Raw genomic sequence first — 14,096 nt, 5'->3', positions numbered from 1 at the left:
AGAACCACGAGGAGCTCTTTCCCTAATCTCAGCCACGCCAAGTCACGCTCCCATCCAGTGCCAGTAGGGCTATGCATCACCAAATGCCCCTCACAGTCACTCGACCGCCTCTCTGTGGCCAGTTTCGGAGCTGTACTGCTGACGCTTGGGAAACAAAACCGGTTGCACCATTGCAGAGTACACCAAAAATACCTTTGGTGCGCCTAATGGTTTAATAGTTCGTTTTCGTAAATTATTGTCCTCTTCAAGTTTTCATGAAATGAGCTCGGGATATGTCCAGATTCCAGCATCTGCAGTCCCTTGTGTCTCGGGAAATGTCTTTACTGTTTGGGGAGAGAATGGAGCGGACACCGTGCCACAAGAGCAACGTTTGCCTCCTGTCTCCACTGTGAATCTTTCAATAGATCTCAGTCTCTACTCGTTCACTACCAACCCGCTCCCTCAACATCTCCCCCATCCTAAGCCTTGGGATGAAAAAAGCGAAATCATTTTGTTACACGTTTTGTCCCAAGTCCCATTCCGGCAAAGCCCAGAGTCTGGTCGAACAGACCAAACACCAGCCCACTGGCAAGGACACCGCTAAACGCAACCCCGGTCTGTACAACCGAACTGAAGCAACCTGCTGGATCATTGAGAGACGTTTATCACTCTCTACTATCCAAAATGCCCAGGGATTGTTTTAATGAATTAAGTAATATCCCTCTTGATTATCAATGATCATCTACTAAAATATTCATTGCACATCTGCATTGACTCTTTAATGCCAATCTGCCCACCCGTCAGATTAATGTAAACCACAATCAAATTAATGGAAGGGTTCAGATGTACTCCACAAGGGAGCCGGTTGCACGCCCTGTCGGTGACTGTGTCAGATGGTTTAACTCTGCCTAATGTCATCAAAAGAAAAGTCTTGAGATACACGATCCCCAATCAGTTGGAATAAGCGGAGAGTGAACTGATTTGCAGCATCTGCCTCTGAAAGGGTACGGGAGTTGCGCTGAATTTGCGCAGTGGCGCACAGGGTCTGCGTTCAGCTTAGCTGAACCAATACAAGTCAGCACGGAGACAAGTAGTCACTCAGGAACTAGGTTACAGCAGCGCAGAGACACTGGGCTAGAGAGGCACTGGTCCTTATTAAAACAGGACTACCTATCAACTAAACAGTTCACTGACCTGAAGTATCCCACATGTTTAGTTCGATCCTTTGCTTGTCAATTTCAAAACTCGCCGTATAGTTCTCAAACACAGTGGGGACATAATTCTGGAATGAAAGACGCAACACATGGCATTAAAAATGAGATTAAAGAACATATAAAGTGACTCTAAAAAAAGCAGTTAAATATTTAACAGCTATCTGTAGCAAATTCATTTAACGTGAAGATAGGACTTAATTCCAGAACACTCAAGTGTATTAAAAACTTGCTATAGAGCGCTACCGTGCAATTGGAAGATCACCACTTGCAAAATGCAAGTTAGGTAATTCTTCAATCTAAATTTCCATATTTTATATATCCCTCACAGTTCCGTATTTTTTTTAAAGTTCTTTGGTGCAACTATCATTAGTGAATTAAAATAGAAGGGGCTCGTGCACCGAGAACGTAATATTGCAGCATCTGTATACCAGTTTGGGACGCATTTACTTCGTGAGTTCCCCTTCTTGCGTAATGTGAACTGGTTACTCAATGAACCAGATTGCGCGTTCAAATCCCCTTTACTCCCGTGTAAAGAATTATGTTCTTTACTCCCCTTCTTAAATCCCCTTTACTCCCGTGTAAAAAAAATACCAACCTCTGGATAACAATCCTTGGCAAAAACGTGCAATAAAGTAGTTTTTCCACACTGTGCATCACCAACCACAACAATCTTGCAGCGAGCGATCTGACTCTCCATGGTTTGATTCTGGCCCTGGTGGCCGGAGCCTCCTTTTATCAACAAATAGCTATCCAGCAGAATCCAGACTGCGGTAGAGGAGCTCCCTTTACCGTGGTTCCCTATACTTCCCTGCTTCAACCTGACTGACTTGCTCTCTCGGGGCTCTCAGACTATGAGCCGGGAGCGCCTCATTCAGATGCGAATCACCAATCAGTGCCAGGGTTCCACTGATATGCAAATAAAGAGCGACATCTGGGCGTGGCCTTAAATTGCAACATCACTAGATTAAAATGAATCGATTAAGACAAACTGAATCAAGTCTCCAACTTTACTCGAAAAACTGTAAACGGCAGACTGCAAAGTAGTAATTTTGATGAGAAATGTTTCAGAACCAGGATAGATCGTGACAGAAAACCTGGTCTGGAATTTATATGAATGATCTGCCGTCAATTTTTGAAACTTTAGTGTAAAGCGAAATGCAAATATAAACAATATGGCATAAAATCATGGTATTATAAGGCACCCCTACTAGCTATATACATTGGAAAGGAACCAGCAGAACCGTGAGTGTTTCGACACCAACATACAGTGCCCCAAAGTGGTGGAAGGTGGACTTACATCTTTTGTTCCCGCTTCAGTGCCAATGGCCAAGTTCTGCCCACAGGATGAGAACAAAGCCAGAAAGTGAAAATTAAAGGTAGGGTAGTAATTCATCACTTTCAGTCACAGTGAAAACTACCTGTCCTCCATCCAGGGAAAATATGTATGTACGATCACCGTTCTGTTAAACTGGTGCTGACACATGTCTCCTATGCTTTTGAGTAAGGGGAAAATACATATCAATTTCAGCTTAATAAAAAATGCTGCATTAATTATTTACATTTTTATGTCATCTGTAATTGGAGAATTGTCCCTCAGTGTTTCACAGAGGAAGAAGAGACCAGAGGCGGTTGATACTAGGGAGCTAACAATCTTTATACACAAGACTGTAGATAATGGAATATGGAGCGAAAAATAACAACTGCTGGAGGATCTCGAACAGCATCTGTAGGGGGAGAAGGAATTGTCAATGTTTCAAGTGGAGATCCTGCATCAGGACTCTATACAGAGTTTGGAAGCAGTCCTTGTGTATCTTACATTTCTTATTTGGGTGAAACATTTCTCACTTGTATCTCTTTTGATCTTCATTGGATATATATAGGAGAGAGCAACAACTTACATTGTTTGGTTGAGCTGATTGGTCATTTCCAAGCCACTTACCCATTGTAATATAAAAAGAATCCATAGCCAGCTGGACAAAGAGAAATGACGGGGTTACAGATGAGAAGCAATGGGGTGGGGTGTAAGGTGGAAAGAGATATAACCTTGGTCAGGGAGGGCCAAGACTTAGGACCAGTGGATAAAGGTAGAGGGGCAGGAAGGGAGGTGTCAGACAGAAGGGTGACAGGCTGTCAAAGGAGACATTGGACTAAATGCGTCTGCAGGTGATGAAGACAAGAGTGAGGTTTTCATCAGCAGTGGTTGAGGAGGAGGCAAGTGATGATACAGTGCTAGAAAGAGCTGATCTTGGTAATGGCAATTGTGATGGATTTGATGGTCAGCTCAACATCCAGCAGAACAAAGTGACTGGGACTCCATGAGGACCAGAATGAGCAAGCAGCCAGGATAAGAATGGAGTTCTAGAACGGAGACTACAGTGCAGAGATCTTGGAAAGACAGAAGTGAAGAGAAAGATGAGTGAAATGATCTAAAGGGGAACATAAGTAATCAAGAGTTCAAGAGGATTGTGCAATGACATTGAAATAAAGGGAGGAAGGCTAACAAAAAATGTGTTGGAAAAAAATCCTGAATCCTAGTACAGAAATGTCATAGGGAGAAAACACAAGACAGGACCTCTGTCAAGTGGGCAAGGTTAATCAGTAACTGATAAGAAGAATAAGAGGGAATAGCTTTTTCTCTTCTGTGTTACACCAGGAATGATTCAGATATGCAAGATGACAGAAAAAAAGCACAATGCTGACAAAAAAACTATAGATGAAACTGACGATTATAATTAGAAATGCCAAAAAATATAAAAGCCTGCAAGACATGGTGCCTGCAATGAAGATAATTACAAATGCAAAGCTGCAAATTAGATCAGTGAGCTTAATCTGGAAGGAAAAAAACATTAAAAAGTTAGAAAGTTTGTCATTTTTGTTGAGTCTAGTACACATACTCTAACTATATTATTTAGATTAGGGCAGGCACAGTAGTGTAGGGCAGGCATGGTAGTGTAGCGGTTAGCATAACGCTATTACAGTGCCAGCAACCCGGGTTCAATTCCGGCCGCTATCTGTAAGGAGTTTGTACATTCTCCCCATGTCTTCATGGGTTTCATCTGGGTGCTCCGGTTTCCTCCCACATTCCAAAGACATACAGTTAGGAAGTTGTGGGCTTGTTATCTTGGAGCTGGAAGCGTGGCAACACTTGCGGGCTGCCCCCAGAACACTCTACACAAAATATGCATATTACTGTGTGTTTCAATGTACATGTGACTAATACCTTATCTTATATTTCAGTTTGACAAGAATTTGGATCTGATTAACTGGTTAGTGGGCAAAATTTTGCTGATGCTAAACATTGGAAATATCCAGCAGGTTAGGCAGCATCTTTGAAGATGTGAAACAGAGTTAAGATGCCAGGTTGAAGACCTTTCATCTTGACCCCTACATTTGAACTGAACATTGTTTGCTTGTAATGATTGGAGTTAGATGATGTTCTTTCAATTAGAATATGTAGCAGACAGAATGCAATTTGCTCCTTAATTCTATGCACTTTAATGGCATTTCAAAAGTTGGTGGCAGAGCAATTCAATGCAGAATGTTTTATTTTTAATCATTTGCTGAGTGAAAAACTAGAAAGAGGGGCATTGTATTTGGCCAGCTTTTACTGCTTCCTAAGGATGCCTCAAAGTACATTGCAGTCAATTACTTAATTTTGAAGGGCAGTCAATATAGGGCAACTTTCTGGAAATGGTCATTGAAATGAGCAATTAGGTAGCAAGTTAGCTTCTTGGGCCCCTTCTACCCAGTCAGCAAACAGAAGCGCTGCACTCTGATCATCTCTCTCCATGGATGCCGCTTGACCTGCTGAGTATTTCCAGCGTTTTCTGTTTTTACTTCAGATTTCCAGCGCTGCATTTCGAGTCCACTCCAGGTTGGGAGCATCTGGATCCCCTGCCCACGGTCAGTTTGTTGCCTACCCTGCAGCAAGGTGCTGAAGACAAGCATTTGGGTGCAGTTAGTTGCAGGACTCTCAATCCAGCACCTTCATCACCAACCTGCCTGATCAGGACCTCTAGGCAGCCAATTGCGGATCAGTTGCAGAGTCCATGGTCCATGTTCAATGACAGCTTTCTGTGAGGCGGCATAGAACGCAGGACATAGAACACTACAGCACAGGAACAGGCCCTTTGGCCCACTGTATCTGTGCTGACCATGATACCAATCCAACTAATCCCATCAGCCTGCACATGGTTCGTATCCCCCCCATTCCCTACCTCTTCATGTGCCTGTGTAACTACCTCTTAAGTGTTGCTATCGCATCAGCAGCCACCACCTCCCCTGAGACCTACCACTCTCTGTGTAAAACAAAAGCTTTGCAAACTTTCCCCTTAAACCTATGCCTTCTAGTATTTGACATTTCCACCTGGGAAAAAACTCTGACTATATTCCCTACCTACGGCTCTCATAATTTTATACACTACTCAGCCTCTGATGCTCCAGAGAAAACAATCCAAGTTTGTTCAAATTCTCCTTATAGCTAATACACTCCAATCCAGTCAACATCCTGGTGAACTTTGTCTGCACCCTCTCCAAAGCCTCCACACCCTTGGCAACCAGAACTGCACACAATACTCCAAATGTGGCCTAATCAAAGTTTTGCACAGCTGCAACACGAAGTTCTCAACTTTTACACTCAACATCCTGACCGATGAAGGCAACCATGTCGTGTGCCTTTTTTACCCACCTATTCACTTGCATTGCCACTTTCAGGGAGTTATAAACTTGCACCCCAACATCCTTCTGTACATCAATGCTCCAAAGGGTCCTGCCATTTACTGTATATTTTCCTCTTGCATTTGACCTCCTAAAATGCATCACCTCACACTTGCCCTGATTAAACTCCATCTGCCACTTCTCCATCCAAATTTCCAACTGATCTATATCCTGCTGTAACCTTGACAACCTTCCTGACTATCCACAGCTCCACCAATTTTCGTGTCATCTGCAAATTTACTAATCCGCCTAGGTTTATGCGCTCACGTCCTGTTGCAGAATTAGTTTTGGATGGGGCATAGAACTTCCTTTACTTTTTCAAAAAGTGCTATGTGTTCCTTTAGCTTAATGTAAGGGTCTCAATTGAAATATAGCTCTTTAAACTCTCCTGCACTCCCTCAGAGTTACACTAATGTATCTGCCTAGGTTATGCACTCACGTCCTATTGCAGAAACCAGACCCTTGTAAATATTCCATCTTGAGGTATAATTCCCTCGGAGAATGATTTAATTCAGGAATACTGGGGTAGAAATTTCCCTACTTTCTACATAAAATGGGTAATGCATTTCAATTTAGCAATGAGATCATCTGTATAGCTTTATGTAAACTGGTGTGTTGCTGTAAACATAGTTTAAAAGTTTGAGGAAAAGCCAATGTTAACTTATTTGTTTTGAGCACATGACTTTTTAGTCCAAAATTTCTTATCATTTCTTGGCTTTAACTTGTGTGAGAATATGAAATGGATTCCAGTAGGAATAACATAGTTCTGTCCTTCAACCAAAAATTATATTGTCATTGTAATGCTCTTCCTGTGATTAGTGAAATTCCTAGAAAATACTTCTCATTCAAAATGGAACAAAAGAATTTGTGGAATTTTATGAAGTACAATTTCTTACTGTTTTTGTGTACAATGGAAAGTTTCTCCAGTGCAGCAGAAGATAGGATGAAACAACGTTCTGTATTAGTTTCATGTTACCCTGGGTATTTGGTCTAATTTCACAAGTGAGTTTGTGTTGTATGGTGCATGAAGAGAAAGGCACTTGTGTAATTTGATGGGTTACATGGTCTCAATTAAAAATCTGACCCAAACAAAGCAGTCAATTAGCAAGAGATAATTGGATAGAATGCTTAAAACAATGGGTGAAGATAAAAATGGTTTCATTTTGTTAATCTCAATTTAAACCCATTCTACGTTTACTTATTTAAAGGTTGATCTAGTCTAGGTATTGGCTGAACAAAGGAAAACAAGAATCTTTCTATAAAATTACAGGAAGTTAGCTATCGTATGTGCCATTTTCTAAAATATATAGTTCATCTCATTAAACTTACAAATTCCAATGAATATATTAGTTTGTCAACAGAGCAAAGGTCTTAGTTTCCCAAAGGCGATATTGGAAAGAATGTGACTAATATCAATCAATAATTTTGATGCAGACGATAAAATAAGGGTTCTTAGGGTTTATATTTTGTTAAGAAATCCACATATGTCCCTCAGATTAAAAGGATGAAATTGGTAATATTAAATCAATACAATCTAAGGGAGATATTTGGAGATAAGTTAAATCACTGCATATGTTGTATCAGATTCAAGGAAGCTTTTTTTAATCAAACTAATAGGGGTATAGAGGTTGGCTGAGTTTAACAAATTCTACCATCAGGTCAGTCCAAAGAGTATTTGGCTAAGGTATTCTGGGAGTAATTATTTTGATTTTTTCTGTTTGTGTCGGGAGTCAGAGGGGAAACATAGACCACAGAAAGGTTTTGGAGCGACTCTGCAGGAAATACTTGCACAGAGTCTCAACATCTGGTGTTATTGCTGAGTGATTACTTTACATCTGTTTTCACTGCTGGATTTTTTGGAGCTGATAGATATGTTTGATGTCAAAATGGTCTCTGCAGAAACTAATGCAAAATTAGCACTTGCTGACACCATTCATTTAAAATGAATTGAGTTTTTATCCCAGATAATGTTTATCCTCAAGCTTTTAGGTGTTTGTATTATGGCAACACTTCTTCATGTTTCTGTTAGCCTTATGTGGTTTTAAGTGTGGGCTGGTGGCCACTTCTGTTGCACTGGGTCCCAACTGAGTCATAGCTGGACTCAGTGCAACAGAAGTGTCCCTCCAGTCTTCTGTTGGGACACTTCTGTTGCACTGAGTCCAGCCAATTGAGTCCAACCCTAAAGACAATTGCTCTTGTCTTTATTGACTAGGTTCAGGGTTTAAGAGACTTTAGCATAAAAATCTAGGTTAGCATAATAATCTAGTTGATCATTGCATTAATCAATGTTCCGAGTGAGAGATTAAACCGTTGACTTTGTCAATGAGCACATGTGATTCCACGGTGCTGTTCTGAAATAGAGCAGATTAGTTATCCTGGCTTCTTGGTTAATATTTATCCCACAATCAAATTAATGAAATCAGATTATTAGGTCATAACAACATTGTTACCTGTTGGAACTTGTCTTATAAAATTTCGCTGTTATATTTCCCAAAACATCATCCACTCATCAGTAAGTGCTTCATTGGCTATAAGGTACTTTGGGGTATACTGAAAGATGTCATAAAAATGCAGACCTATAAGGACCTGTTAGCAAATACAGACTCTGCCATCCTGAAGGCTTTGTGGCTTTATGCAAGGAGAGGACTTTATGAGATGTGGAATGGTCCTCAGGAAAGGAATTCTATCATCCTTAATCAGTCTGGTCCCTTGTGACTCCATACTCATTGCAAAGTGGTTTGTCTAGAAATCAGATGCATAGTGACATGTATCTATGAAAAATAAATTGTGAATGGACATTATGGCCTTATTGTGAGGTCTGCGACTTTCATTGCTTATTGTTCTGTGTCAAATGCCTGAAGCACACTGAACATGTGCAATGGCTTTCACACATCATTGTCACTTCAGGATTTTCATTCTTGCTTGAGTGACTCATGCCATCCAAGGTCATTCCTGCAGGAGCAGGCTTGTGATGCATTCAGGCATGTTTCTGTGTGGCTTAAGGAAGGCCTCCTTGAGCAGATCCTAGCCTAGTACTGGGAACCCAACTCAGCTAGGTTCCCTTCAAGATACTTAGCAGCTCCAAAGTTTTGGTAGCAGACTGCCAGCCCCCAGATATGAGATCCTCAAGCTACTGTACCTCTCATCTATGAACCAACACTGGCACACTGATTAATGGTCTCCATCCTTTGACCACCTAACACCCCCCCCCCCCCCCAAACACACACACACACACACACACACACACACACACACACATCTCCTACTACTGATCACAGGCTGCCCCTCCTGCCCCCACCACTACGGGTCACTGACAATCAAGCTTCCCTCCACTTCTTATCCTTGACCTAACCCCCACCCCTGGTCACAATCACACGATATCCTTCAGATACTTTGAACTGGGGCAGGCTGTATGAGAAATGCCTTGCCTCACATGAAGTCAGTTTAGTGGCAACCTACACCTTGGACCTCAGGTGCTATTGACTTTCAAAGTAATGGGGTTATGACCAAAGCAGTTGGTGTACTATGGAGCAACCATTTAACATCAAAGCCAAGTAGAGATGGACAATTAATGTTGGCCTTGCCAGCAACATCTGCATGAATATAAAAAGTAGGAGAAGCTAGATATGATTAGTGTACTGTATAAATTACTGAAGTCACCTGGAATCTGCTTAATCACCTCTGTGAGCTATAGAATAACTCTCCAGTGTTTGCTGTTTCTAAATTCTTTATGCTTCCTACCCCCCTTTTCTCTGGCCCATACATTTTTCCCTTTTTTTCTTATCTGGACATTGCCTGGTTGGAGTGTGCGTGGGTTTATGTTGGCAAGAACAAACTAGATGGGTTTGTAGACTCATGAGTCATTCATTGTCCTTTTCCAATTTTTCATGTTTTGGAGTAATTAACGGCTTATAGAGCAATCAACATTAAATAATAGATATGTTATTATCCAGCTTCCAAACTTTCACATTATTCTTCTTTTCTTTTAAATTCTGTGTCAGAAAATCCATGTTTCAGTGTTAAAACCAAATTATAATGGTGTTGTATTTATGTCAATTCTAATGCATGTTTGCATAGGTCTAGCTGATCAAATCTGGTAGTAGATCTACAATTGTGGGGGTTAATTTTTCTTCCTAAATTCAGCCCCATAGTTTGATCAATGCACCTGAATATTCTACAGTTGTAATCGCTGTGTGTTAAATAATTGTACTTAAATCATTTCTAAACTGTGGAGTAGTAACTGTTTTAACCAAACACATGTGGCTTCAAGCTTGCTTTTAGATCAGAGATAGGAATATGATACTACTATTTGTTATAAAGTGTTCACAGGACATTAAAGATAGCACGCAGGCTGATAAGAAAAACTCTGGATAGTTACATGCGAGTGACATGCACAACATCAAATTCAGTCACTCACAGCACTGCAGTCACCATCCACTAACTGACAGTGGAATTACCCAATCTTTCTGTGAATGGCATTGTCTCTACACAGAGCCAGGCTGAAATTACCCTCAGCAAGTGATATGTTGCAGATTTTCCAATGTTCCCCTTGGTGTAATGGAAGAAACAACATAGGAAAGATTTGAAAGACTTATGTTTTTTTGAAAAGAAATACAAATATGGAGTGACGTGTTAGAAATTCTGAATGTTTATGACAGGTTAATGAGAAGCAATAACTGAAGATCAAGACAATTGTCGGTGCTGGAAATCTGAACTCAGGCGAAGGGGCTCAGACGCGAGATGTTAACCCTGTTTCTCTTTCCATGGATAATGTCTAACCTGCTGAGTGTTTCGAGTATTTTCTTTATTTATTTAATATAGAAATTGACCATTTCCAACAGTTGAGATGTCCAGAATAAGGATCTGTAAATACAACAGTTTTGCTTCTGGATGGCATACAGCTATTTGTAAGGTGGTGACAAGGGTTAAGCAACATGTGTGATGTTAGGATAAGCAATCCATTGTAACACATTACATGGAGACACAAGAAACTGCAGATGCTGGAATCTGGAGCATCACAAAAGGCGCTGGAGGAACTCAGCAGCTCAGGCTGTCCACTTCCCTCCATAGGTGCTGCCTAGCTCGCTGAGTTCCTCCAGTGCCTTTTGTGTTGTAACACATTATATGATCTGTTCAGTGGGGAATTGGCCATTTTCTGTTCATTTCATAGTACAATTGACCAATTGAGATTCATTGAAGGCCACTAATTAGCATAAACCCCATGCCAAATGCATGCACTACAATTTAAAACTAAAATTTTAAATTTGTACGTTCTCCCTGTGACCACGTGGGTTTCCTCCAGGTGGTTCAGCTTTCTCCCACATCCCAAAAATGTGAGGTTGGAAGGTTAATTGCCTATTCTAAATGGCCCCTAGTGTGTAGTGAGTGAATCTGGGAGGAGTGTCGGGAATGTGGGGAGATAAAATGGCTGGGGAGGATTAGAGTAAAAATTGGAGCAGACTCAATGAGCCAAAGGCCTTGTTTCTGTGCTGTATCTCTCTATGACTCTATGAAAATATTACTTGGACCATGTCGAGAGCTTAAAAAGTGGAAAGCTTAAAAAGTGGAGAGCTTTCAAAGACTGAAAATATCTGATGCAAACATTTGTGGAATTCTGACAGTTCTTTATGTCTGGAAATTGACTGATTTGAACAAGGTTCCAATGGAATATGATAGGCCTGATTATTCTGGAACAAGACATCTTGTGGTTTACTGGAATAGTCGATGTTGTTCATGCAGGTCTGAAGCTTCAGGAAAAAAAAGGTGGACCCAGAAATTTTCTGGAAGTGCAAACTGTGAGAGCATAGCAAGGAAAACACAGGGTATAGAAGTGGGACCACGGTGAACAATGGAGTAAAGGAAAGGTCTAAGACGGAAGGATGTGAGTGAAGGAGGTGAGGACCTCTGGCAATAAACTCGACTTGACTTGAAAGGAAAGGGGAGACTGAGGTAGGCAGTTTGAGAAAGAGGGTCAGAGGTGGGGAAACAGAGGGAGGGGGTTTTGAAGAAAAGTGTGCGGGTTAGATCATTTGTCTGTATTTGTGTGTGTTTGGTCAGAGTCATCTATGTATATTTAAAATGCGTGAGTACGTAGTAAAGCCTGAGCAATAGAGCCTGACGTGCATTTGACTTGGACCTCCTTATCTTTCTTTTTCAATCTTTTTATTAGTTTCCAAATTAATACAGATTAAATACAAAACATCAATGTTTGTACATGTAATACGAAGAGATCAGGAGAACAATCATGGCATAGATAATCCTAAAGAACAATAAAATATAAAAAAAATCTGTAGATCCAACGATCTCTTAGTAAATGAATATAATATAAAAGAAAGGAAAGAAAAGGATTTATTGTGTATATAAAAGAAAGGAAAACAAAATCCCTAAATCAATAAGAAAAATTATAAACAATATATCAAACCAAACTGAAAAAAAAATTTTAAAAAGACAAAAAAAAGAAAAAAAAAGACTGGACTGAAATTTCTCAGTAGAAACAGAGCAATATTATGTCGTCAACTCCGTTCCTCTAAATTGGAAAGTTATTGAAAAGGGATCTATATCATGTGAAAATATTGAATAACTGGACTCCAAATATCTTTAAATTTAAGCGAAGGATCAACAGTACCACTCTTAATTTTTTCCAAGTTTAAACATGATATAGTTTGAGAGAACCATTGAACAGTATTAGGGGGTATGGACCTCCTTGTCTTTGGACCAAGATCCTGCTCTGTTAAAACTGTGTGGTGATTGGTGTGCAACAGTCATCTCGTGGTCAAAGAATTCACACATCGGCATTTTCTGCTCCTCAGAGCTGACATGGAAACAAGTCACCCTTGATTCAGAGGCACTGCCTAAGAAGAAGAAATGCAATGGAATTATAACAGAACCATTAGCTTTTCTAGTCAGGGAAGTGTGGAGTCCATTTAGACATCTAGACTGGCACTGAAATAAGCAAGACATCGAAGGATACAGACTTAATGCAGGTAAACGGGATTAGTGTAAATGGGCAGAAAAGTCGGGCATGGACCTGGTGGGCCAAAGGGCCTGTTTCTGTGCTGTACAACTCTATAACTCTGTTATACACCCAAAAATCTTGGCTGACCCTACAGTGCAGCGCTGCTGAAGATGCTGTCTTTCAGGTAGGACACTTCTGGACTGCAGGTGAATCAAGGCTCATGGGGTTTGGTCAAAAGGATGAAATTGAAGCCAAAGATTCAATCACCCATCACCTTATTAAACTAGGGAGGAGGCTCAAGAGACCAAATGGTTATTCCTGTTCCTATTTGTACTCATGTTAAACTGAAGCCTCATTACCCTTTCAAGGTGAAAATAAAAGATCCTCTGCACTATTTCAAAGAAGAGCAAGGGACATATCCCCAATAATCTACTCAATATTATCCCTCAATATTAACTGTAAACCTGATTATTTGTGTGGGATCTTGCTGTGTGCAGATTGGCTGCTGTCTTTCCTGCATTTACAACAGCAACTACACTTCAAAAGTACTCCATTGTTTGTAAGTGGTTTGATATGTCATGAAAGGTGCTTTAGAGATGGTTTCTTCAATTAAAGAAAATAATCTCTAATTATTGCTATTGACTCTAATGCCAGTCTAAGAAATGTTAGCATTTTCTTATCATTAGAAATTCTCATGGCTCGTAGTTTGACACCACTTGGCCAGGGAGAACTGATGTTGGTAGAAAATAGCAACTTCACACTTCTGCTGCAGAGGGTGCTGTTAAGAGACAGGCACAATGGCTGTAAGACTAATATTGCACTGCAGGGAGGAACCGTGAAAGGCAGAGTCTCACTTCTAGTGTGGACACTAATGATTACAGCTCAATCAACTAAACAAGTGCACAAGACTGGGGAATTTAAATGCAAGTCATGCCTAGAACTTTCTATGTTTGGTGATTTTTTTTTACACACTGTTGTAAGCCTACATCGTCTCTGGGCAGCCAAGCTAACCAAATGTCCAGGTTGAAATTATGAGATTGTGCTGGTCCAAAATGGCTCATTAAACCACTCATTTCGTCTCATTGTCATATTAAAATGAACACGACAAACGTACATCCTTGATTTTCAAGCTGTGCAGTACACCACCACTGACCGTCACTATGGGATCACAATCGTTATTGTCACGAACCAGCAACAAAAGAAACACACTGAGTCATGATTCAGTGTTAAAA

The 14,096-nt window shown here is 40.5% G+C and overlaps 1 protein-coding gene across 1 annotated transcript in view; it reads right to left on the bottom strand.

Annotated features, from left to right (window-relative positions):
* The window catches only part of rnd2 (Rho family GTPase 2), a 71,582-nt gene extending 69,505 nt beyond the window's left edge, over positions 1-2,077 (bottom strand). Inside the window, exons 1-2 of the mRNA XM_052038491.1 lie at positions 1,789-2,077; positions 1,174-1,261 (exon numbers count right to left, since the gene is read on the bottom strand). Coding sequence (XP_051894451.1) covers positions 1,174-1,261; positions 1,789-1,890 — 190 coding nt within the window. The 5' untranslated portion in view covers positions 1,891-2,077. The remainder of the gene's footprint in view (positions 1-1,173; positions 1,262-1,788) is intronic.
* Positions 2,078-14,096: the final 12,019 nt, after the last annotated feature.

The sequence above is a fragment of the Pristis pectinata genome, chromosome 25 (assembly GCF_009764475.1).
Source record: "Pristis pectinata isolate sPriPec2 chromosome 25, sPriPec2.1.pri, whole genome shotgun sequence".
Classification (NCBI taxonomy): domain Eukaryota; kingdom Metazoa; phylum Chordata; class Chondrichthyes; order Rhinopristiformes; family Pristidae; genus Pristis; species Pristis pectinata.
The sequence above is the reverse complement of the archived record's forward strand: the minus strand, read 5'-3'. Positions and strand labels throughout refer to the sequence as shown.